This window comes from Leuciscus leuciscus, assembly GCF_965113295.1.
Source record: "Leuciscus leuciscus genome assembly, chromosome: 22".
NCBI lineage: Eukaryota > Metazoa > Chordata > Actinopteri > Cypriniformes > Leuciscidae > Leuciscus > Leuciscus leuciscus.
The window spans coordinates 3,810,595-3,838,112 of NC_138746.1; the positions used below are offsets into that span (position 1 = coordinate 3,810,595).

At 37.1% G+C, this 27,518-nt stretch overlaps 1 protein-coding gene and 1 long non-coding RNA gene across 3 annotated transcripts in view; one reads left to right on the top strand and one right to left on the bottom strand.

The window, feature by feature from the left end:
* The window catches only part of anapc1 (anaphase promoting complex subunit 1), a 115,164-nt gene that overhangs the window by 44,326 nt on the left and 43,320 nt on the right, over positions 1-27,518 (bottom strand). The window contains exons 29-47 of one of the 2 annotated variants that reach the window (XM_082153266.1): positions 25,029-25,263; positions 24,818-24,909; positions 20,916-21,050; positions 20,253-20,335; positions 19,399-19,477; positions 16,323-16,397; positions 14,337-14,407; positions 14,052-14,142; positions 13,922-13,972; positions 13,643-13,836; positions 10,940-11,026; positions 8,482-8,599; positions 7,872-7,949; positions 7,721-7,788; positions 6,424-6,562; positions 6,030-6,116; positions 3,689-3,784; positions 3,350-3,554; positions 2,351-2,485 (exon numbers count right to left, since the gene is read on the bottom strand). In XM_082153266.1, the coding sequence (XP_082009392.1) occupies positions 2,351-2,485; positions 3,350-3,554; positions 3,689-3,784; positions 6,030-6,116; positions 6,424-6,562; positions 7,721-7,788; positions 7,872-7,949; positions 8,482-8,599; positions 10,940-11,026; positions 13,643-13,836; positions 13,922-13,972; positions 14,052-14,142; positions 14,337-14,407; positions 16,323-16,397; positions 19,399-19,477; positions 20,253-20,335; positions 20,916-21,050; positions 24,818-24,909; positions 25,029-25,263 (2,119 nt within the window). Of the gene's footprint in view, positions 1-2,350; positions 2,486-3,349; positions 3,555-3,688; positions 3,785-6,029; positions 6,117-6,423; positions 6,563-7,720; positions 7,789-7,871; positions 7,950-8,481; positions 8,600-10,939; positions 11,027-13,642; positions 13,837-13,918; positions 13,973-14,051; positions 14,143-14,336; positions 14,408-16,322; positions 16,398-19,398; positions 19,478-20,252; positions 20,336-20,915; positions 21,051-24,817; positions 24,910-25,028; positions 25,264-27,518 lie in introns of both variants that reach the window. The other variant, XM_082153265.1, reaches the window with a different exon arrangement.
* The window catches only part of LOC309486289, a 54,858-nt gene continuing 36,849 nt past the window's right edge, over positions 9,510-27,518 (top strand). Inside the window, exon 1 of the long non-coding RNA XR_014201455.1 lies at positions 9,510-9,919. This is a non-coding gene — a long non-coding RNA (uncharacterized lncRNA). The remainder of the gene's footprint in view (positions 9,920-27,518) is intronic.

Here is a 27,518-nt window from a genome sequence, read left to right on the forward strand (position 1 = left end):
ACACTCACTACTGCACAGACTTGGACTCAGAGTCTGCGTAATCAGCGAGAGATGTCAGCGCCATATTGGGACATTGGCGTTTTCACTTTTCTACAATAGGCCTATTCGGACAGGATTAACTTTACAAGGATAGATGGAGTAATGTAGTTTTACCACAGGACGTCTGTAATATTAATGGCCAATTCGCACGGGATAAGAGATCTCAGTAAAACTAGCAGAAGTGGGAGGGGTAACTCAATTTGCGCATCGCCGTTACCCTCCTGTTGTCATGTGTGTATTACGTTGCTTCCTGATCTCATGTGCGCAAACACATATAACCTATATTTTATTTATATATATAAAACAGTTATGTCCGGTCAAACGATGTATTAATTAACTTTAGATTGGATTGTGTTGGTAATAGGCACTTACCTAACGCTAAAAGATGTTTTGTGCCTCTAACAAGTGCTTTCGACCTTCTTTCTGATCTGAATGGTGTGTGGAAAACACTTGAGTATTGCCACAGACTCGTCCCAGCGTCTAGAACGCAACTGAATGCTTTTTCAAGTGTCTCTATAATTGAAAAACCGTGGAAAACTACTTTTAAATAGGAAATGACGAAATATTTACGTACATATTTACAGCGGGTCTATTCGCACGGGATTAGTATTACCTGAGGTCATTTTTCCAAACCTTTTTACTGAAGGTAAAAGTCGCCGTAATCTTCACTGACATTGTCCGTAATGATCACTGAGATGGCACATTCGGAAGGGACTAAAATCACAGAGAAGCTCTGGTAATTATTACTTTACCCCACCTCTCCATGTTAAACTAGTCCCGTCCGAATAGGGCTAATGGAAGAGAGTGAAGGTGCGTCTATGGTCCAATCGAGTCCAAATCAAGTCCGAGTCCAACTAAACAATACTGTATTTCATTAAGTCAATAGCCCCTTTCACACAGCAATCCCGGTAAATTACCATAAAATTGCCAGAATGACTGGTAAATACACAAATATGTTGTTGTGTGCATGTGTGGCGTTCCAGCTTTTTACCGGTAAGAGACCATTCACACATCAGCTCCAAAATACTGGTAAATTCTGAGATGTCAGTCATTCAAAAGTGATCTTTCAGAATTTTTCATGGAAAATGTCTGTGAGGCTGTGAGGAGACCGACCAGAGTAAAGATAGACCTACAGTTTTTACAATGTCATGCACTGTGTATTGTAAGCTGTGAATAATTATCATCATGTTTGGTATCACTTGAAATGTCTCAGTGCGACTGGTACAAAGGTCTCATTCCCAAAGTAGTAAAACAAAAGGTAATAAGGTTTTTAAGAGTTTAGAGATAACTGGCACACAAAGGAGGGTGGGTCTCCAGGCAAATGGCCTCCTACTCCCAAAAGGTGTCAACTCTGAATGTAAATTCCCATTGTTAGCAGATGTTTCCATGTGAAAGAAGTTTCTGTCTATATAATGAAATGCAACGAGAGGATCGGGGCGATTCTGTACCTCAGATCAGCCTGTGATGCTGAGTGTCGCAGAGACTCTGTCGGGTTCGCATCTCTTCTCTTTATTCCAGAGCATTTGATGTTTTGTATTGATTATCTTTGAACTGATTATGTGATTGGCATGATACATTTACCTGACATAATAAATTGTAAACATTTGATTTTATTCTAATCGACTCTGACATTATTTTCAGTAAAGAGTTAAAAAGAATAGTCAAACATTCGCTCACATTTAATGATGCTCAGATATTATTAAAACCTTTTCATTTATGAGTCGGATGAAATAACGAGAAAATACATATGAGAAAATGTATTTCATTTGAAGCTGCCACATTGTTTAAAAAAAAAAAATTCATTAAAACAGAAAAAACTAATACTAGAACGCTAACTAAAGTAAGCAAAAATGTCTCAAGCTTACAGAACACAGGTAAACGTTCTAACCGTCTATTACAAGCAAAAGGACACATAATATATTAATTAAACAAATTTTTAGGCTGCTGTCAATTTAAGATCTAATGCACGGATCCAATATACTGACACATCCGATTTTCTCCCAACTGTTTGCATTCACTTAAGACATAACTGACTGTGTTTACGTGAATACTCACTGAGATGGGCATTTAACAACTCTGTGTGTATTTAAGTATTTAAGCACAATAAGACGTGAAAGAGAACTTAATTCGGCATTCACACTCTGACTGATAGGCCCTTTCTGTGAGCGTAAGTGTTCGCACAGAAACTCGTCTTAGACGAGCTTGCAAGTATCGAAATGATTGTATAAACCGGCTAGACTTAAAAGACAACTTTTCCTTTAAAATAAGACTTCTATGTTCAACATGTAGAACCAGGTTTAGCTTCTGTTACCTTCCAGGTCAGACGCCACCATATTCTTGAGGCTCGGGATGGAATGGTAGACCAGGAAGCAGGCCAGCATGTTGACATCAGTGTCGTTGTTCATTGGCTGTCTTCTTAAGTATGCTTGTAGCACGTGACTGTTATCTGTTTGTAACGAGAAACAGTGTTGTTGGATAAATAGTTTTAAAATAAATCAAGCATCATGAATTTATCTGATGTGCATTTGAATACATATTGAATGGAAGTGAATAGAACAAGATGTCTAGTGTGGCTGCACCTTTATACTCCCCAAATTAATGACAAAGAAATTCCTGGGCCATAATTCAGATATCACCCACCCCTACCAATTTTTTTTTCTAATAAATAATATTATTTTAATACAAAATTATTCAAATATAATTATAAATTGATACATTTATATTTATAAAAAAATAAATATAAAATAAATACATTAATAATAATAATGAACTATTTTGTACAAAGAAAATTAAATGTGTTTTTTGATCATTTAACATTGCATTTTAACATTGACAATTAAGCAAATGTCAATGTAATGAAGTAATGCCATTGCTCAATTAAAATCAGCCAGAACAATAAACACTGATAATGAGAAATAAATATATTAAATAAAAATGTTTTTAATTCAGAATAGTAATGAGAATAAGGGAGAACAGTAAATAAAAATGGAATGGTATTACAATTAGACATTTCTTTACAAAAAAATTTAATATATTTTTTTCCTTTAGATTTTGGACTGATGTAATCTAGAAATCTGATCTGATCTAGAAATGTTCTTGACAGGTTTCATGACATTCACCCTGTTAGCCTTTAAGTTGCCAACCCTGCAGAGCATACATGATTATAGCCTTTCACACTAGCTGAAGGTGTTGACCAAAACACGAAACAAAATGCAGTCTTGAACGCTGACTAGAGCTGACACAGAATCTCTAAAATAGAAATCTGAGAAAGCACATCTGAGTCACTGTTAATGATGCTGCTGATACTGACCACAGAGCCAGTGATCCAGGGCTCGATCCGCTGAGCTCTTCATGACGGGCAGGAACTCAGAGTTGAGCAGAAGGCCACGGGTCTGACGGTGTGTGTCTCTGAGCCGCTGCTGAAGGACTCTGCTCTCACACAGCTCTAACACCAGCTTCATCTGCCACAGACTGAACGTCTCACACAGATCGCCCTGCTCCAGAGTCCGCACGGCCTACAGAGATGATCACACACACACAAGTTCACACAGAATGTGTTTTAGCTGTTAAAAACAATGGCTCGAACGAATTCCGATTTTTTAAAGTCGACATTTCATGTATTTTTAATGCCATCTTTACTGGAACTGACCTGGTCAATAGAGATGTGTGTTGGCAGAATTTCTTGGTTTTCCTGTGTCACACATTCATACAGAATTGCTGACAATAAGGCCACAGTCTCCTGCTTCTGTGAAAACAAGACAGCATGTGTAAACTACAGCAACCCATACATGAACTTTCACTTATTTACAAACCTCATGCCTATGAAGTGCATCTGTGGCATGAAGCTGATTACTACAGAAAACACAGTACATGTGTTCATTTGTAATCCACATAAGGGAAGCAAAGCAGCAAAGTGGGTCATATTTACTCTTATGTTTACTGTATTCATTAATATTTATAGCTACTGTGACACATGCACTGTAGGCAGCATCATAAGATATAAAGATATAAAAAAATATAGTAATTTTAGACCGTATTTTTAAGTGGCTCACATGAATCCTTCACAAAGGCAAACTCATATTGAGCTACAATAAGTTAAATGAATAAAATGATCCAAGAAATGTAAATTATAAATGTATTATTCGTCTAATATTAAGAAGTATCTAATTAAAATTTTTAATTTTACCCCAAATTTGTATGATATGAATATTGTTTTGTTATTAGAATAGCATGCCATTAGTTTAGCAACAAGTTAATGTCAAACTCTGTTGATAATACGTTAAGTATCTGGTGTGGAGTGCTATTAATTTGAGCGGGTAACACTATTGTACTTGCAATGTCACTTCTAGTCAGTAGAATGTCTGTTAAGGAGCATCAGAATAAAGTGTTAGCAGATATTAAGTCTACTAATACTCTAATGACTGCTAGTTTACATGTTGTTAGAAAGGTACTTAAGGTTAGTAGAATGTCTAAAGCGGACCATCTAAATAAAATGTAACTGCAGAGCGAACCCAATCAGTCACATGACGGTTAAGATGCTGCCTTAAAAGTTCAATGGCTAAGTAAGACGCAGCGGCTCATTTCTGAGGCTCCAGAAGTCATTTCACATACAATGGGAAAGAAATGACAATAAACGTACGTTGATGTATTACGGTTATACTTTTGAAGCTGAGAGTTTTTATTTGTGGCAGCGCCTGCTCACCTGCTGAGCTCCCATTATTTACTATAAACACATTTCCCGTTTGTTTATACACAATGAAGGGGCGAGTTGCATTATTGTATGTTGTATTTGCCAACATACTAGATGGTGTCCAGATGTTCATGGGTTCAAATGGAGAGCATTTGACGCATGCTTTTGAAATTATTATTTTCTAATCACATTTCAAAAATGTGTTTTATTAAACATGTAAAGTTTTCTAAATCAGTTGAAACTCTAGTCACTGTATGCCTTACCAACATAATTCCTGTGTTTTTTCTCCATATATACACAATCCCTTTCAAGTATGATTGCACATACTGTATCATGTAAAAGTTATCAGTTTACCGACTTCACATGGTCATGACATGACTAGTGATTTTAATCACACTGGTCTCATATTCAGTCATTTTTATAATTTTATATTTTAACGTTTCTCCTGGTGTAATGCTTCGCCACTTTCATTCTAAGCGCATTGCTCGGGAAAGCAAACTCATCAAGGATAAGAAAGGTGGCAGCTTTAAAATGTAAATTTCTACCCTAGACTCCATATAGTTGATAAATTCATGGATATTTATGGATGTTTTAATTGTTTTGCTTTCGAATATTAAACCATTGAGCTTTTATTTTGAAGGAAATTTTGGGTTGTATTATTTTGATTGTCACTCCAATTTGGGAAGATGGTTGGGGCGTAAGCGACCTAAACTCAGTGCTCATCAGATCATGAGCTGTTCATGTGGAAAAGAATGCAATGCTGCATTTCAAGCACGGAAACTAGAAACTGCAAATCACACAAATGACCTATTTTGGATCCAAAACATCCATCCAAGTTTCCATCCCATATTACTCGTCACATATTTTTGCTTATTTATGAAAACTGAGGGAGGACTAAATCATTTTTCAACAACACGAAAAGGATGCTGACGATAAAACGTATAACAGAACCCAGAACATTCCTTTAAGATGAAAGTGACCCATAATAATCCTCTAAAAATCCATAAACATAAAAACCAAAGGCTGAGAGTGACGTGGAAACTCATCATCTGTCATGAAAAGAAAATATTAATTACTACACAATTGCATCCTGCAATGTGTAAATTGAGGCCTTTCACTTTACCTAAACAGTTTTTAAAAGATCAAGTCGTCTCAGTAGAGTGAAATTTAGTCTCTGACAGATATTTAGTATCCACATCTCTTTCCTTACGAATGCAAAAGCTCTGTAGGGACATGAACACTTTTTTCCAACTGCACAAACCAAGCAGTTTCCCTTAAAACAACATGTTTATGGTCTCACATGCTTCATGTTTTCCGAGGCTCTGCAGAAGTACTCGGCGAAGGAGACCAAAGCAGCATCTGAGGTGAAGGTTGAGATGGCCTCGGGCTGCGTAGGAGACGGACAAAAGAGTGGGAGGGAAGGGAAAAATAGCTCATTGACATGAAAAAAATTCTTTGCATGAGTTTGAAAGAACACATAATGCTGCATTAATCCAATTAGGAACACGATTGTGACCTCGGCAAACATCCGAAAAAATATCTTTATGCCTTCATCCTCTGTATTTGCATGAACGGTTTAATGCTTGAATTATTTTACAGCTTTACAAACAGACATATGACATGGTAAATATTGACAGACATTGGCCAAACCAGTTTGTGGACAGTAGTTTGTTTGGGCACACAGGCCGACCGACCTTAAAAGTGCGAACTTCAGCGCTTCTATTGTTGAGGTTTGGGGCCAGTAAACTCTTCCAGCCTTGAGGGTCGTCCTTGTACGGGAGCTGTCCGGCACGCAGCTTCACGTAGAGAATGCCGTCTCGGGATAAGATGGATCTAGAAAACAGAATGTACTCAAACTACCCTGTTTTTTGTTCACAATTACCTTAAGTTCTGTTCCAAAGCCTAGTGAGCTGGCTTCTAAAGTAGCATACTAACTGAAATGAAACTTAAAGGGTTAATTCACCCAAACATGAAAATTATCCCATAATTTACTCACCTTCAAGCCATCCTAGGTGTATATGACTTCTTTCAGCCACACAATCAGAGTTATATAAAAAAAATATCCTGATAAATAGGGCTGATATTGAGTAGTTTGAGATGTCAGCATGTCATTAAGCGTAAAACTGCACTACCGTTCAAAGGTTTGGGGATTTTTTTATGTTTTTGAAGGAAGTGTATTTCAAAATGCTCACCAAGGCTGCATTTATTTGATCAAAAACACAGTAAAAACAGTAATATTATTAAATATTATTGCAATTTAAAAGAACTGTTTACTATTTAAATATTTTGTAAAATATAATTTATTCCTGTGATCAAAGCTGAATTTTCAGGATCATTACTCCAGTCTTCAGTGTCACATGATCCTTCTAATCATTTGAATATGCTGATTTGCTGCTCAAGAAACATTTCTGATTATTATCAATGTGAAAACAGTTGTGCTGCTTAATATTTTTGTGCAAACCATTATACATATTTTTTCAAGATTATTTGATGAAAAGACATTTGTAACATTATAAAATTATGTCTTTACTGTCACTTTTGATTAATTGAATGCATCTGTGCTGAATAAAAGTATTAAATTCTAATAAAATTGTATTTCTATTAAATTGACATTTTAAAATTATAGTGTGTGTATATAGGATGCACAAATTCTGGGTAAAATAGTATTTAATTTGGTTCATCTATTTATATTAATACTTCCATACTGAGCAAAATAAATATGAATATTTCTGCATCTTGGATTAACTTTTAAACTTGTCGCAGTGCATTCTGGGATTGCTTTATTTTAAACAACACATGATGCTCATTAGATTGCAAAAAAAAAAAGGAAAAAAAGTTGCTGCCCAGTGCCCACCTTTTGGAAAAGCCTTTGCATCTGGACTTTGGCTACGATGCCTCAAAATACTGTCTAGATAGGCAGCTCAGATTTTGGAACAAAGCTTAAAGCTGTTTAGTTTGACTCAATCTCTGTTAATCTACATGTAGACTTACTGCAGATGATGGGTTCCTTTACTGATGTCGATGTTTAGCTCCCAATATCTTGGACCTTTTACCTTAATCTGGATGCAAAGAGAAAAAAAAAAAAGTAAGGTCAGATTTAGGGAGTTCATATGAGCTATACTGAGGAAGTTTAATTTGTTACCCGTTTTAGAAGGTGAAGCTCAGGCAGCATGGTGGGAGCCATCAACTCCACGGTTGTCTCTTCGTACCACTGCGTCTCCTATTAAACATATACCACATGCATGCACAAACAGATTAGAAACCTAATGCCTTGCACCATGATGTATACGTCTGCTATGCGTGACTCAATGCCTGCGTGAGCAAAGACGTCTTTGTAATTGCTGTGAACAGCTGGTTCCCTTCCTTTGACTGGCGTCATTTAATTGAAAAGATGAGTCCTCTCAAAGCAGCAGGAGAGACACGGTCAGACGCCACGGTCAACCTTCAACAGTCCTTCGCCATGTTTATCACCCAAGAATCTCTTTGATGTGGCCTAACAGCTTCACATGCAACGGGACGGCTAGATGTTGAGCAACGAGCTAATCATGCAGTCTTCAACGACACATGGCATTCAAGCTTATTTATTGAAGAAAAAACGTATTTGAATAAAGTAATGGGATCATGAAACGTGTCAGATCTGAGTGTGTGTTTGCAGTGCACTTTTGAGGAGGCTTTTTGTCCTGGAAATGGAATTGAAGGTCAAATTCATCCTTAATGATGTAATATAAACTATAAAGTGGCGCAGTACATACCTTGTAGGTGACATCTAGCAGAGCGTAGCAGGGTTTGAGAGTGTCCACGTCTACAGGCACCAGCAGACGAGGCTCTGCTGCGAGAACAGCCAGGTGGCGCAACGCCTGGAGGTGATACCTTCAAAGAAGAACAGGAACATATGTTTAGGAGAAACAAAAAAAGCTCATTTATACTTCTAACCAGTCACTCATGCTAGCCACTTTGGCAGGTTGAATTTTATATATAGGCTAATATACACATTTTTCAATTGTAGTCTTATAAAAAAGGCATCTGAAATAATAAACTAAGTGCAATGTAGAGTTTCAAAAATATAGATTTTTCGATAATGAAATATCTGAAAGGCTTCCAAAACTCATTTTCCGCAGAATAGATACACGATACTGCGCTTTCTCTCTCTCTCATAAGCCCCTTTCACACAGAGATTCCGGAAAATACACGGATAAAGTGACCCGGGATTTGACCCGGGTTCGTTTGATTTTGGTTCATTCACACTGCCAGTGATTTTCCGGAATCAGAGAGTGCGTTCACACACAACCCGTAAAAATGCCGTAAAGACACGTGACATCGATGTGACTTGTAATCTCAGCAGCGTCTTAAATTTGCTTATGAGCTGCGATCTCTCTCTCTCGAGAAACCACGCCTGTGCATTTGTTTCTCTGATTCGATCATAAACTTGCGCATTACGTACCGTTTCACAGCTGGCGAACGATCCCGCGCTTCAGCGTCATCACTACGACACGGCATTATTACGGCTTTTGTTCACACAGCGCGCGTTCCGGGACTGAACACGGCAATGTTACTAGGTCCCGACCCGGCATCGATCCCGGCATAAATCCCGGGTCGAGTTTGCGTTCACACAGAAGGCGCTCTGGCAATTTGCCGGGTTCAAAGCGCTGTGTGAAAGGGGCTATAGCGAGTTACACACAAACCCGCCTCCTCTCATTCACTCATTTCATTAGCTCTGGGATTGTTGGTGTTACAGGGCTTGAATTTCGGCGTGGGATTGCGCATAATTTAACTAATTCCCGCAGATTTTGTGCTCACACACAAAATGCGGCACATAAAGCTGCATCTCAGAACTTATCTGAGTTATTTTCGCTGCTTATTGCGCTTAAACAGTCAAATACACACAACATAATATCAAAATGTGAGTATTCATGTAAACAGTCATGTTTCAAGTGAAGGTAAACAGTTGAGAAAGAAAACACATGCATGTGTAAGAGTATAATGGATCCGTGTGCCAGGTCTTAAAGTGACAGCAGTCTAAAATGCCTGCTGCAAAATTATGAGATAATATTAAAAATATCTATATGTTTGGTTACACTTTATTTTAAGGTGTCATTGTTACAGTGTAATTATATACTTAACTACTGAGTAATATTAATTAACTACATGTACTTACTATAAGGTTAGGGTAGGATTAGGATTTGGTTGAGGGTTAGTTGCATGTAATTATACATAATTTACTGTTATTACAATGGTAAGAACATGTAACATATGTAACAAGGACACTGTAAAATAAAGTGTTACCAAATGTTTTTCTCCATGGTATCAATGTCAAAACTGTGGCCAGTGAAAATGCTGAGTGCGCTAGTAACTTGGGAAAACCACTATCCAGAGTGGCTGGTGAGCAAACAAGTTCATGTTAATCCCTGGTCCCAACCTAAAACCCAAACCCATCCAGGGTCTCCTGACACATAGCCGGTTGTAGTTTCAATCACTGTCAAGTCAAAGGATAATGGTCATTTCTATTTTTTTGTGGTAGTGGCAAAAATGAAATACAGTCTAACCAGAAAATCTGTGTAAATTTTTTGCTGCATCCGAATATGCATACTTTTCAACACTATATAGAAGTATTCATAAAACAATAGACAAAAAGTATCTGAGTGACCAACTACTTCCGGTGAGACTCTGAAATGCGTATCCGATGGATGCCAGATTTGTGAATGGTATTAGTGAAGTGACGAATCTGATGTTGTAGGTCACATAACAACATTGCAGATACAGTGCATTCATTCATTCTACACGCATTATACTATATAGCACATACTTTCGGTCGTGAAATAGAAAGCGATTTCGGACGCTCCTTAGACATATCGTTTTATTTCAAACTCAAAATTATTTTTGTAAAACGTGTGCTAGAAAAGTGTGCTTGTGCTTTTTCATTCAAATAAATGGCACTTGCTTTGACATTTTGTCATCTAATGCAAGACATTCACACATTTTTAAGTTTAATACTTTCTGGGCCTAGTGTATAAAATGACACGTTGACACCATGTAGCTGCAGGCAATTCAAACAAACACATTCACGATTCTAGGTAACACGTCTCATTTACAGTAAAAGCGAAAGTGGTTTTCCTCAGAAGTGAAGACAATATAGCCATATTCTCTCACTGTGACGTGTGTGTGTGTGTGTGTGTGTGTGTGTGTGTGTGTTGGCAACTGATGTGCATCTACCTGTTGTCTGTGCTGTGAGCAGGAAAATGAGGATAAAGTGCACAAAGGAGCGCAGCAATGGCCGAGTTGGAGGTGCTAAGGGTGTACCTGTGAAAAAAAAAAAAAAAATGTCAGAAAAATTTCGATCTTGATTAGGTTTTTGACTGACAGCACATTACCAGCTGAGTGAGGGAAACGTAAATCAGCGAACAATGCATGTGAATTGACATTCAGAGTGCATGTGACACACGCACAATTGTGTTGCGAGGGGGAAATTGGTCATCCATTGTTCACCGGTACTATTTGTGCTCTTTCAAAGGCCTCACTTAAAAATAATGGCCGAGTTGAAGAGTGCACTTGAACAGGTTCTGACAGGACGAGAGGCTCTTACTGTGCATTTCATTGACCTGGTTAGAGGTCAAATTATTTTGCTTTAAAAATGCTCAAGAGCCTGTGTACCGGCCAACCAGTCAACCTGCTGCTCACTGCATCACACACACGCGTTTCCATACATATTTTATATGCCATTTATTTCCATATCTACAGCAGCAGGAATGTAAGGACGCATCTGACAGGATTTTTTATTTTTTTATTAAAAAGTGTCATTCTCATGTTGTTTCTTCCACATTTAAACTTTGTGCATGAAGCATTATAGCAAATTTGACATCAATGATGATCCTCATGCATCGTGTGACCGAATGTAACTAAATGTGTAGAAGTGTGATGTGTGAATGACCTGAGGATGAGTAAATGATGGCAAAATTCCATTTTTGGAAACTTCCTTTAATGCATTATTTAGCAAAGAATAAAATGTGGGGTCAAAGGACATAAGAAGCCATTTCGTGACAGAGGAAGTATTATGATAAAAAGCTACTATCCTACTTTTAAAGTCAGAGGACAAAAAGACAATAGTGTTTTATCTGCGGTTATAAATAGCATGAAATATAGCTGACATGTTCTCATGCTTTGCTTGGCCAAATACCAACAACCTTTGTCCTGAGAAATAATTCATGCCTGTGTGGCCTGTGTGGGAGGAGTAACAAACCAAAAGTTTAATATAGTGCTGGAGGAATGAGCCCTTAAACCCAGAAACACATTAAGCATTTTTCAGCTTCCGGTTCCATCAAGCGAATGTTTTTTTTTTTTTAATGGGTTCTTGAGAAAGGCTAAATTGGACTACAGATGTTGTCGGGGACATTAAACGCCATTATGCTGAACAGATAAACTCATCTATTCAATATTCCACTTTTACAGCCTCGTTGTGTTTGTACTCTTGCTCTTGAAAACTATTCAAATTAAAACTTTGCAACTTTTACCCTCGGTTTCACAGATAAGGCTCGAGCCTAGTCCCAGACCAAAATGCATGTTTGAGCTGAAAGCAACTTGCACTGACAGATCTTCAAATATGTCAGCGCCATTGTTTTGTCTCAAGATGCACACCAGTAATGTTTTTTTTCTAAGGCACATTTAAAAAAGCTACTTAAGGCGAGACACGGCAGGCAAAAACGTTTTCAATTTTGAGATTTTGGGAAATTTGTCTTCAAGAACATATCTTTTTTCAGACTTGTGGTGAAAAAAAGTCTGAAATACACATTTAGGTCTTTATTTTACTACACTTTGTCTGTTTGCATCTGTAGATTTATCATAAATTCAACAAAAGTTGGCGTTGTAAATCATCCCGCTGCTCCACGATCGCTGTCTGCTCCCTGTCATCACACACACCGTTAGAAAGCTCTCTCTCTCCTGTACAATGCTGTCGGATCCAAATATGGTCATTTCCTTTTTATCAGCATCCAATCATGAAAGTAAAAGGGGGGATTTAACTCTAAATGCGCAATCTCATTGGCTGATATAAATCTTTAAAGCCGTTTTCTCAAAATGACTTTTCTCTCATTCTCCAAGTCAGAAATCTCCACTTCAGTAGCACCTCTATATACACCAAACTTGCCAGCCTTGTACCTAGTAATATTATGAATACATTTACTGAGGGATTTGTAAATATATTATTCCTAGCCTGACTTATATAACATTTTATTCCAAAAAACATGGTGAAAATAATCTTTTTAAGGCTATTGACAGAACATTCTGATTTACAGGATAACAAAACTAGATATCCATAAATCCCTCAGTAATTTTTTCCCCATCTAATATGTGAACACAATGAAAAAAATATTTTTAACCTGGCTTTATCCAATACTCAGATTTCGTTTTTTTAAATATATGCAAAGTAGTGCATATTTAATTAGATAATGCCTAATTAGCATATTTAAACATTAAATTACAGAAAACTTGTAATGCATTTTTTTCTCATCTTAATGTAGGTAATCAACTGGGAAAGTTTCATGGTGATATCTGCTAGTTAACATTTTTACCCTATTCACCTGTAGTGTCTCGCCTTAAATGTCCCAATTGAACTAAAGCCCAATCCTGGCTTAATCTAAAAACCTGTCTGTGAAACCAGGATGTAGATTTTAAATGAAGATTGAAAGAGTTGTTTATGGATTATGTTGAATGTTGAAGTCATGTGACCGTGGTGTAGTTCGAAACTTAAGCTTTTTACTTCTGGAAACTATATTTAGGCTTCAAAATTCATAAAAGTTGTGTTGATGAACAAAACGTGTACGAATAATCAACCTTTGTCAGTCACTGGCATAAGCTGTAATGAAAAATATCAGGGTTATGATAAATGATTTTGTTAGAGCAATCATATCAAACTCAACCAACCTCCCTCCGCCCAGGAAGAGCAGGCCCAGGGCCATGTGATGGGCCATGTGGAAGCCATAGTTCATCTCGCCAAAGGTGCGTTTGTGGAGGAAGCGGCACAGCTGCAACACTTTCAAGTTCCCTGAACCAGCCATGACCATAGAAACCGCCAAGAGGACCATGCTCAAGCACGTCTGCAGGTTATACTGCCCTGTCTGGAGGACACCGAAAGTTGTGTGAACTTTGAAAGTTTTGATGACGTCAGGATGGACGCCATTGATGCCAATATATACTTACTACCGTAGCCGTAGAGGTCGTCAGACACTGCATGAAGTTTCGGGCAAATTTGTACTAAAGGAGAAAGAAAATGCTTAGGATGTTCAGAGAACTTTCAGAAAAATCTGTGAGGAGGAAGTAAACGTCCTCTTACTAAGCAGTCAAAAGCATCTGAATTTGCAGACCCAGCAAACCGGAATCCCACGGCCAGGCAGCCTCCAGCAATTATATAGTCATGAGCTTGACTGTGGAAACAGTGACAACTTTATTTCACTCATCAAAGGAAGAAACCCTCAGACTGTCAAATGGAAATTCAAGTCAGACATGAGGAACATTATTGAAAACACCTCCACATGAATGAGAAACAGTCTGTGGGCATAAGGATCTCCTACAAATCACATGATCAAAAACAGATCAGTCAGAATCGGATGCTACTCACACTAAGGTCTCCATGTTAAGATCCTCAGAGACGGACGTCTGCTCCTGGTTTCCGATGTTTTCCTTGATGATCTGAAAACATGCATATTTTTAGCTTTAATCGTATTAAAAGGGCCTGACACAAGCCGCGTTTCCATTACCCTTCAAACTGCGCAAATTGAAATTGCGAATTGGAAATACGCCCAATGGAAACACGTCAATAGGTGCGTTTCCATTACAGATTTGCGCAAAAGTTTTGCGATTTTTTTAAAATGTCGACAAAAAACTATTGCGAAATGACGCCGTTTCCATTAACTGATGTTATGCGACTAAAACTTCATTTTTCCTCTCACGATAAGTAAAATCATTCCAAAAACCATGGTAACGGACATTGGTAGGTTTATGTACTATATCCCAGCCTGTGCACTAGCCATTATTATTAATTGAAGGAGATGTATGTGTTTTCCAAGCATTAATGGTAAGGAACGACCCTTATTATACTTGAGAGCGGCACATATGAGGTGTTTCTCCCTCATATCTGCTTCGAGGTCTTGATTGTGGCACCTCTATGAGGTTTAGAATCCAGTATTCCTGTAATTCTTTTGTCTTATATGAATTTAATAAAGAGCTCTGTCTCGTATTCTGTCCAAACATACCGCGTCATCTACGTCAGGTGACCTGTAAATGCCTGAAAAACCACCTCATGCGAGCGGAAAAACTTTTTTGCGATAAATGGGAGTTTTTGCGATTTTTCAATTAACAATTTCAATTTGCGCAATTTGAAGGGTAATGGAAACGCAGCTAATTTCGCAAAAACTCCAGTTTTTGCGCATTTACAGGTCACCTGACGTAGATGACGCGGTGTGTTTGGACAGAATACGAGACAGAGTTCTTTATTAAATTCATAAAAGACAAAAGAATTACAGAAAACTGGATTCTAAACCTCATAGTGGTGCCACAATCAAGACCTCGGAGCAGAAATGAGTGTGAAACACCCAGAAACACCTCATATGTGCCACTCACAGTAAGGGTCTTTACTTGCCATTAATGATTGGATAACACACATACGTTTCCTTCCATTAATAATAATAATGGCCAGTAATCCAATCCAATAATGGATTTCTGGAATGACTTGAGAGGAAAAAATGATGTTGTCGTCGCATAACATCGGTTAATGGAAACGGCGTCATTTCGCAATAGTTTTTATCGATATTTAGAAGAAGAAAAATCGCAAAAGTTTTGCGCAAATCTGTAATGGAAACGCGCCTACAGTCTACACGACAACATCACGTCATCTCTATTCACTAACAATGACAAATAAAGTGTAAGCTCGATGCTAGAAGCCAGCAACAGTAAAATGGAAGACGTTTTGTATTTATTTAAAGTTTTATGCATTTCCAAGAAAGGAAACGTAACTAAGGAATTTAAGGTTAACGATTTTCCATTGACGTGTCGTGCATTAATAGAATGTTCAGCATTCAACATTCCAAAAACTATAATCAATCAATATTTACAAATCAATATTTGAATACTGAATTGTGATTGGCATTTTCTTTTTCACATACACATGCAAAAATAAGAAAATAAAAGCAACTAGATTGACAGAAACAGACAGTTTTGTACAAAACACTCTCAGAGTTCAGGCTGCAGGGCTTCTGGGCGATTTCCTAAAGCAGACTGAATACATTTCTAAACAAACTGGATAAACTGCAACACCTGCAGCATTGTGAATGTACCTCACTATTAAAAGACACACTTTGAAACATCTCAATAACCTTCCTCTCCTCCCTCCTCTCTTGCTCAATGACCTGTTCACCACCATTACGGCTGAAGTGACCAAACAGTTCCGCTTTTCACAACACAAGTGTTGCTAAATATTTGACCAACCTGTGAACTTACAGGGAATGTGGAAGTAAAACCATGACCTGAGGCAAAAATGTGCTTCCTCTTTTGAGAAACTAGTTGGAAACAGAACGCAAATGTTGGATTTGTTAGAGCTCTAACATACCTGAGGCACATTACTGGTCACCCAATCAGCATTGGGAACGATCTCGTCCCACATGATAAGACATCTGGCCAGCGTCTGTAGAGAGAACAAAAGACACAGCTACTAAACACAAAGAGCTTGCAATGGATAAACATTTTACGCTGAATTGTCAAAAAGGAAATATTTGTACATCCCTTTCTTTAGAAGCATTCATGTTTATTGGTTAAATCCTGTATGGCTCTGTTTCAAAAACCTAGTGAGCTAGCTTGCCTACTTGCCAGATGTCTTCTAAGGGGCTGATCACACAAAGCAGTTTTGCATTTAAAAACGTGAGAATGGAATAAGAAAAAAGATTATTAAAAGTTGACCTTTTTTAACTTAGACACGAGATGCGACCGCAAAGGTCAAAGACATCTGTCTAGCGCAAGAGGTGCACAAACCATCAACTATGAAGGGTCCAAAAGTCAAACTTGATTTAGGGCTTGATTTTTTTTATATTTTCAATGCAAAAATAAAACAACAAATATTTGTGAGTTTGGCAAAAGCATGTTGCTAAGTTGTACGAATTTTAATAAGAGTATCCACCTAATTTTACAACATGGAGGCAAGCTTTAAAAATGTTTGTGAACGTGCGAGACTTCCGATTCATTAGCAGTTATAGATAAATAACATTAATAACAAAGTGCAGTAAATGGTCAAACTATTTGCGCTAAACCAGTGTGTTTATAATTAACATAATGTGGTAAGAAACAGCAGTTTGTGATATCAAGCAGCAGCATAACAAGCTGTTTTATACAGCTACAAATAACAGAAAGCGGATGAGGCCAGACACAAAGTTACAAACAACCACGCAGCTCTTACGTTAAAAATAAGGTGGATAAACCATTTCTCAAATAATTTATAATAAGATCATTTCTATTGATACCATTACAGTATAAACGATCATCTGGATTGCTGTTTTCACAATGCATTATAGGATTGACTTCTCAGCAAAGAATGTACGGTAAGAAAATAAGGTAAGAAGCGCGTCATAAATTACTACCTTTTGGAAGTCTATGAAGCCAGCATTAAAGTCCTCCTGTAGTCTATAATTTTATCCCTTAAAACTCATCTTTGATCACCAAAATGACATATTTAAATGTTTGTTCCTGTGAAATAAAATAATAAAATTCTTCATGCCTTAAAATAGCTTGAATGTAACTCTACACCCTTGGCTTCATTTACAGACCCTTTCCAAAAAATTAGAATATCATGGAAAAGTTTATTTATTTCCATAATTCCATTCAAAACGTTAAACTTCCTTAGATTATAGATTCAGAGCCCACAACTTAAACGATTTCAAGTATTTGGTTGTTTATTTGTTCATAATTTGGGCTTCCAGCTCATAAAACCCACAGAAACAGGATTTCAAAAAATTTGAATATTACATGAAATCATACAGTAATTACACAGTGATACCATGGTCATTGAACCAGGTTTTGGTTCTTTTGGCAGTGTGGGCAGGTGCAAATCCTGCTGGAAAATGAAGTCAGCATCTCCATAAAGCTTGTCTGCTGAAGGAAGCATGAAGTGCTCTGGAAATGTCCTGGTAGACGGCTGCGTTGAGTGGACAGCACTCCAGCCGATGACATGGCTCCCCAAACCAACACAGATTGTGGAAACTTCACACTGGACTTCAAGCATCTTGGATTGTGTGCCTCTCCATTCTTCCTCCAGACTCTGGGACCTTGGTTTCTAAATGAGATGCAAAATTTGCTCTCATCAGAAAAGAGGACTTTGGTCCACTGTGCTTTATTAAATCCAGAGTCAACGCAGCCGTCTACCAGGACATTTTCAGAGCACTTCATGCTGACTTCATTTTCCAGCAGGATTTGCACCTGCCCACACTGCCAAAATAACCAAAACCTGGTTCAATGACCATGGTATCACTGTGTAATTACTGTGTGATTTCATGTAATATTCAAATTTTTTGAAATCCTGTTTTCGTGGGTTTTATGAGCTGGAAGCCCAAATTATGTACAAATAAACAACTAAATACTTGAAATCGTTTAAGTTGTGGGCCCTGAATCTATAATCTATGGAAGTTTAACGTTTTGAATGAAATTATGGAAATAAATAAACTTTTCCATGATATTCACATTTTTTGGAAAGGGTCTGTAGTATACGAGGAACCATGAATATGCAAATTAGCCCTGCCTCCACTCACTCACGCCAGCTCAGAGATCCACTCGGTCAACTTTACTGTAACGCTGCACATTGGAAATACTGGTTTAATTCAGCCACATATGTTTGAACTAGGAACTGATTCAGAAGAAGTGGAAGAGCGAATTATACAGGCACGTCGGACACATAACGGTAATTAATATGATTAGCCTTTGGCTTGACTACGTAATCAAACAGCTAATAAAGTGTTGCTAATGTTACACAAAACATGTTCCCGTTCACCATCTCAGTCTGCCTTCTAAAAATCAGCATCCTTAGAAACTTAAACAGCTTTGAACGCCAGTGGAGAAAGGCCTTTAGTTCACAACATCGTAATATACATCATATCTAAAATTCACCCGCTATATTGCTAAATGTACCCGATTTTTCATTTCAACAGAAAAATATACTGGGATAACCTGGCGTCTCTTGAGACTCCCCTGCTTCGCAGCAGTTAATGATATGCTAAACCCGTGCCCTCGAGACGGGATTGGTTGTAACATATTTTTAACGTAAGAAACACAAGCGATTTCAAACCGTGTTTTTGAGAGTCTTTGGTTCACTGCAAAATACTCAGCAATGGTGTTGACTGAAGAATTTGCACATGGTTTGTCTTAAATCATATTAAAAACACCACATAGACATATGAACAACATTAAAAAAAACTTGATTTTCAACACATGGGGTCTTTAAGGTTTTGGAATAGTGCCAGAGAGGAAGTGACATTCCTGTTGGTTAACAAGCACAGCGGGCTAAAATGAGCCCATATGTGGCCTAAAAAACCATCATAAAACATGAGAACCCTTGGTAAAAAGTGTGAATGAACCCAACGTGAGGTGTTAATGTGCAAGTCCCCGTGAGCCCAGAGGCTGTCGGCCCTGTAACGCTCTCTCACCCTCAGCAGCAAAAACTCAGGCTTGATGAAGTCCAGCAGGAACATGGTGTCTGGGGCTTTCAGCCAATCAGCTATAGACCTGGAGGAGTCCAGAGAGACAGGTGTGAACGTGAGAGAGAAGACAAGCTGAAAGAAGCCAGCTTCAATCTTAAGAACTGAGGAAGATGTCTACCTTTTTTTACACAAAGACACAAAGCATTACATTTTATACTTAATTAAAGGCAAGGTGTGTGATTTTTGGGAGTTATCCTGGTTTATTGCACAGAGACAACTATAATTTGAAAGTTGACTTTCTGAAGAGAGTAAACTAATGATATGAACCAGCGCCTGAAAATAGGTCTAATAGGTTAGACAAACTTAGTCCCGGTCACGTTGGAAGTTACCGAGCTGGGGACTATTTTCAGGCTCTGCGTCATATCATTACGCCTGCTGGACTCATGGTACCGCAGCAAAGTTTCTTGATTATTACGCAGGAATGAGAGTATAGTTCCTAGCCATATCAGCCTAGAAAATCACAACTTTTCATTTTCCGTCGGTCTTAGTACACGATGTAACTACAGAAGAGTCCAGTTTTAAATAGGAAAAATATCGAAACTCTTTGGTCATTTTTTTGAGAGAGATGCTAATGGTCCTGTCCGATTCAATGATCTATGCTAAGCTATGCTAAAAGTGGTACCGCCAGACCCGGAGTTCGGCTGAATGGATTCGAAAACGGTAAAACTCAACTGTTTAACTCTGGTGGAGTTGTAAAATGAGCCTATTTCCAAAAAAAGTGGAGTATCCCTTTAATGTTAGGATGTGGTTCTTTGGTCAAATGGAACAAAACTAAGTGAATAAAAAAAAATAAAACTCACCTATTATTTGTCTTCAGGTAAATCATGGCTAGAGCAAGAGTCGCACCAGGACAGGTCACGTCCACATTGATAGTGTCACCCTCCTAATAAAAAGAGTTACATTTAATCTGTGTTGCCTTTTGAATATTGAATATATGAATGTAGTGTACGTTCTGCAAACTACAACACAATTAATTCACAATTATTAATTAAACAATGAAACATGCAAAATATAAATAAATAGAAGGAATTTCAAACATTATTCATATTTTTTTCTGGAAATAGCCCATAATTTGTGAGCATGAAAACATACTTATGGGTAATTCACACCAATAATATGAAATACTATGCTTTGATAATTTATATACATTTATTTTAATCTAATTCTATTTTAAGTCTACTTTCCTTTTTTTTGTCAATTTTCTCAACTTAAATTAAATTTCATGCATAATGCATAAATATCTATAAAGATGATGCATGAATATAAAGTATGCATGGAATGCAGCATTCATATTGTTCACTTTGACATCACCAGATAAATATAGTATGACAGCACATTCCTCGCTTTCTCGTACAATAATATAAACTGTTAAGCATGACCACATTAGAGGTGTGGCATCATTCTCAGCACATAGAAAGCTCCAGATGAATACATGCTCTTTGATGGTAATGTCATGACTCCACCTTGATCTGATAGCTGGGAGACTTGTGTTTCTCTCTGTTGATGCCAGCATGCGTGCGCCGATGACCTCCTACCATATACTGATAGAGCTGCTCGGGCACGTTCAGGTCGGTCATCCCGATCAGGTTACTGCCGTGCTGCAGAGAAGAAGAGAGCAAACAGCTGGGTGAGCGTGGGAATAACTCCACTTCCCATCTCTCAGAGATGCACACATTGCATGCTTTTTTTGCTGAATGAGCTACAAGCTTTTTCTAATAAATACTACTTCAAATACTAACTCCATCATCACTTTAATAGTGCACTTCCACACAGACTAAAGGCCCGTTCACACCAAGGACAATAACTATAACCAGATATTAGGTATACACAGATGTATCAGCCAATAATCTGTATCGCCTGATAAAAGCAATTATTTTGACTATCAGCCGTTGTTTAAAAACAGCCAATGATCAGGGCCGATTAGGGCTGATTATATCATGACAATCAAAAGGGGGCAGAAAAATGTGTCAGACTGAAACTCTGTGTATTACTCTGAAATACTGTGTGAAGAAAATCTTGTGTTGAATTTCAGACTGTCGAAGTTAACATGACAATAACGCATTAACAGTTAAATAATAGCGACGCAAAAGCAGGTTTTGTTGGACCCTATGAATCACCCGTAGTTCAAGCCAGAGCCATGGATTTTCCCTACACCAAACATTATTTGTAGTGCCTCCCATCCAATAATCGCAAAGAGCTTTGTTACTTCTGATAAGAAACAAAATCTCAGCTTTCAAATTCTGTCCATTTTATTACGAAAGTCAAACAATAAATGGTGTTTTGACGCTCTTAAATGTGACGTGACGGATCGCTGTAGCGCCTCAGTTCAAGCAGCAGTCTTTTCTTTTCTTCCACTTTAATACAAGTTAGAGCATGAAAAAACATGCATGAATATTAAAAGGTATGTTGAAAGATATAGTATACAACTTACCAAAATGAATCATAAGTCATGTAATCACTCAATCTGTGTTTCAACCGCAGAAAGACGTCAAAAAACAGCATGTGAACTATATGCAACATTGCATTTACCTCAGGAAAGTTGTTCGTTAGTTAGCAATAAAAAAAACACTAGAGAGGAGATCATTTACTGTTAGTGTATGTTTAAATACATCTGTCATGAAGACTAGTGTTTATGAAGTTATGAAATTACCTTATGTGCAACTGAGTTGTTTACAAACAATTATAATATCTGAAAATAAATAGCATTTGAATATAATAGTTTGGGCTCTGTTGTTAGTTGTAACCTCTAATATTAAAGTATTGTACCAAATGAGAGGGTTCACTAGCATTAGTTGGGAGGGATTTCTTTTCCTTAAGAAAATCAGACGGTATCGGCAGAGAAATCTAGTATCGTGCATCTCCCAGATATCGTTCTAAAAATAACAGAATAGCAAAGTCCACGCCACATCTATAATAATAACGGCACAGAGAAACAATATCATTGGAATCACTTTCAGAACAGTTTTTTTTTTTTTTCAGCTGATGAGTGATAAAAACAATGACAGCCAATCAGAATCTATCCTGCTTAAAGTGGAAATAAATAGAACGATATTGTCCACTTGTGTGGTCGCTAATATAGTGTACAGTATATGTTCTATTTACTTAATAACAGTAATAACTTATATATATATATATATATATATATAAATGGCATTTTTTCATCTAAAATTTATTTTTATTTTTATTATTTAATAAATTTAAGATTTATTTTTGCCGGTTTTGCCTTTTATTAGGATAGGATATTAGCTAGACCGAAAGTGAGGTGGGAGAGAGAGGGGGGACGGGATCGGAAAAGGTCCACGAGCCGGGACTTGAACTCGGTGTACTTGCCCACGAGGCTATCGGCGCCGTAATATAAAATATAATTTAATTTATTTCAGCTATATTTCAATTAACAAAAATGTAAGCTTTAGTTTCATTTTTCAGTATTTGTAAGGGATGGTTTAAACCTTTTCTAATCCGCTTGATAGGGCATGTAAACACTTGATCGGATTGAAAACCAAAAGTGGAACTTTTTGTGCTCGTCATCTCCTAATAAGGACCTAATAATATATATATATATATATATATATATATATATATATATATATATATATATGAAGAGTTCAGATGCAAAAGCCTCTAAATGCCATCTAAAATTTTCTTATATAATGATAATTTTTATCAAGCTCGTATATTTAAATTCAATAATTTCACTTAAATGGCAATGAAGATTACCTATTAATTGTCATTTAAGTGAAATTACTGAACTTAAATATACAAGCTTGATAAAAATGATCATTCTATAAGAAAATTTCAGATGGCATTTAGAGGCTTTTGCATCTGAACTCTTCATATATATATATATATATATATATATATATAATTATTTACTTAGTTCTTACAGGTCAAACATATCCCACTGCTGCTACACTTTATGTATACATTACCTGCTTATTTAACTGTCAATTCTGTTTTTATTCTTTGTACTATTGTCTGTATTTATTGTCAATATTTACTGTTGACTTTTTTTAGTCCTCATGACTAGTTGCGTCACAAATGACGCACTATACACTTGTACAGGTGGGACTATGTACTCAATACTCATCTGTGTAGTGTATGAACTTTATAAGGTTGTTTTTTCATTCAACATCTGATAACTCGGATTAAGGAATCTGATAACTCCTCCCCCTCCGTTACGTAATTAAAGCAGCAACGGTTGAGTGAATGAAGTGTCCAACATTCCACTCTTAGGTTTTTTTTGTTGGTTAATTAAGTGCATCATCCAGGTATTTAAAGTGCATGTTTTCTTTTTGGAATTTTCAGTGTAAACACGCTACTTGCACTATTTATACTACAAAACGGCATAGAATAATGCACAAGTACATGAATCAGGATGCACCAACTGTTTACTACATGTTGTTTCCTGTTGTTTCCCGAAGGAACTGCGTTTCGTTTTTATCCACTGCCATGCAATGCGCTTAAAATTACAAAAAATTTGACTTTGACTTTTTTTAGAAACACTAAAAAAAGTTTTATCTGAAGTTTTATCATCACTGCATTGGTTACCTATAAAGCTCCGTATTAATTATAAGATATTGCTACTGACTTATAAAGCCCTAAACGGCTTAGCTCCAGTCTATTTAACGGATCTTCTATCGCCCTATAATCCATCGCGCTCTTTAAGATCACTAAATTCAAGGCTTTTGGTCATACCTAGGATATCCAGAACCACCAAAGGAGGGAGAGCATTTTCACATTTGGCTCCAAAACTCTGGAATAGTCTTCCTGATACTGTTCGTTGCTCAGACTCGCTCTCCCAGTTTAAAACTAGATTAAAGTCGCATCTCTTCAGCCAGGCATTCATATAATCCTACAGTTCAAACTACAATCCGGTCTCTAGCTCATAAATGCCAGAGGAGAACTGGCCCCCGACTGAGCCTGGGTTCTCCCAAGGTTTTTTTTCTCCATTAGGTCACCTGATGGAGTTTTAGGACACCATTAGGTCACTTGATGGAGTTTTTCGGTTCCTTGCCACTGTTGCCTTTGGCTTGCTCAGTTGGGGATATTTTGGGGATATTTAATTTAATTTTATCAATCAATAAATTCCTCTTGAAACAAACTTTGTTGTATTATTTTAATTTAATACTGTGAAGCTGCTTTGATACAATCTGTATTGTGAAAAGCACTATACAAATAAACTTGACTTGACTTGACTAAAACACACATTGGTATGTACACACTGCACATGATCGAAGACAATAATGATACTTTGCGTTCATTTTATTTGGGGAAAATGAATAATTTAGGGATTTTTTGTTTCTGTTGTTGCTGAGCATTCAAGGAACAAGATAACATTCAGAAAATGCTTTGGAAACACACTCACCCCAAGGCAGACCATACCAAGCGCCAGTCCCGCTGCTAAAGAGTACGACTCCCTATCCGTACAGTACTCCATCTCAGGACCAGGTGGACGTCCTTGGGAACGACACACAGCTGTTAGAGTCTCAGATATAAAACAATTAACTTTATATTCAACCTTGAATGGGAGAACAGCTCATTTTATTTCATGCCAAACCCTGAATACGCATACTAACCGATCTCTGCCAGCAAGACCTCTGCATTGTGCCGGTGACCGGTGCCCTGATAAACCAAACCGATGCCGACCACAGCGGCCACTTGCACACTGTGAGGCACGTCGAGCTCGGTGGAGGTGGGCGGCAGCAGTGCGGGGATGTGGATGCTTAGCAGACGAGTGATGGACATGTCCATGGTGCCCAGTTTAGCAGCAGAAACACCCAGCAACAGCCCGATACTTGTCATTTCGTGACCCTGAGTCAGAGGAAACAAGATAGAACCATGTCATAATATGTACATATGTTATAATATAGCCCAAATTATAATAATATACATTTTATTTATTATTAATATATAATAAATATAATCAAATAAAATGAATGTATGAATGTATGCATGTATGTATGTATGTATGTATGAATGAATGTATGAATGAATGTATGTATGAATGTATGTATGAATGTATGTATGTATGCATGTATGTATGCATGTATGTATGCATGTATGTATGTATGTATGAATGAATGTATGAATGTATGTATGTATGAATGTATGTATGTATGAATGTATGAATGTATGTATGTATGTATGTATGTATGTATGTATGTATGTATGTATGTATGTATGTATGTATGTATGTATGAATGAATGAATGAATGAATGAATGAATGTATGTATGTATGTATGTATGTATGTATGTATGTATGTATGAATGTATGTATGTATGAATGTATGTATGAATGTATGTATGTATGTATGTATGTATGTATGTATGTATGTATGTATGTATGTATGTATGAATGAATGAATGAATGTATGAATGTATGTATGTATGTATGTATGTATGTATGCATGTATGAATGAATGTATGAATGTATGTATGAATGTATGCATGCATGTATGTATGAATGAATGAATGAATGAATGAATTAATGAATGTATGTATGTATGTATGTATGTATGTATGAATGTATGAATGTATGTATGTATGTATGTATGTATGAATGTATGCATGTATGAATGAATGAATGTATGTATGTATGTATGTATGTATGAATGAATGTATGTATGTATGTATGAATGAATGAATGAATGAATGTATGTATGTATGTATGTATGTATGTATGTATGAATGTATGTATGTATGTATGTATGTATGTATGAATGAATGAATGAATGAATGTATGTATGTATGTATGTATGTATGAATGTATGTATGTATGTATGTATGAATGTATGCATGTATGTATGTATGTATATATGAATGAATGAGTGAATGAATGAATGAATGAATGAATGAATGTATGTATGTATGTATGTATGTATGTATGTATGTATGTATGTATGTATGTATGTATATATGAATGAATGTATGTATGTATGTATGTATGTATGTATGAATGAATGTATATCTGGAAACACTTTGTTTCAAAACCGAATGAGCACCATTTTAAGCCATCAACTCTCTCCAATGAAGTAAAGAATGAACTTGCAGTGAGCTATGCAATCGTGGGACTGACATTAACACTTTATTCATTCATTAAAATCTCTCTCGTTCATTCATTTTTACATGTGCATGAAGTAAAACAGGATGTTTTTCTGCCAGATTCTTGTAAAATAGGCAGGAGTACTATCAGAGTCTAGAAAGCCTGGCCGCAGATCTCAGTGTGAGAGCGGGCAGTGAAAACACCAAACTAGCTATAGGCTCGATATAGCTTATAGATTACAGATATGCTCGGCGACCACAGAAAGTATCAACAAAGCCTGGCCTGACTGGAAATGAGAGAGCAGCACACGTTACTGCCCTGTGAACTGTCAGAATGAAACTCAGCTCTACGTTTGACTTTCATGTGAGAAAAACAACAGGATGAGAGCAAAAACCCCAGAAAACATGCAAACCTGACAGCTCCAATGCTAAGAATGGCGAGATAAGAGAATTAGGGGAGGAGGAGGAAGAGGAAGAAGAGATCTTTGGTTTTCAGGAAGAGCCTTGACGATCTCTAGGTCCATTATCGGGAGAGATGCCATCTTGGCCTTTAAAAAGAAGTTCAATTAAGTGCAGCCCACTTCAAGACTACTTCATCACAGAGTGTCCAATTCTCATTAAGCGAAAGGTAACTTTTTTAATAACTTCTTCAATTCAATTGAAAGCCATTATGCTAAATTGGTCTGGTTTTGTTCTTCTGAATAACCACTAGAGTTAACATCGCCCGCAACTCCTGATTCCCACATAGATCTCCATTATAGATAAGCACAGGTGACTCATGTAATCTAAGGTGAATCATTCTGTTAGCTACACATGAATGTTTGGATTCGTCACATGCTGTACGGGATACATTATCTGGGTTATCTTTGGGGAACATCTGCGGATGTCTTACAGGTGGTCACGGTAGATTTTGCGTTACATTTGCAGTTGTTTATTACAAAAAAACAGGGCCTTAGGACCAATCTGAAATGTGTGTGTGGACAATACGCAAATTATTTAAGATGCAAATTAATTACGAGATAAC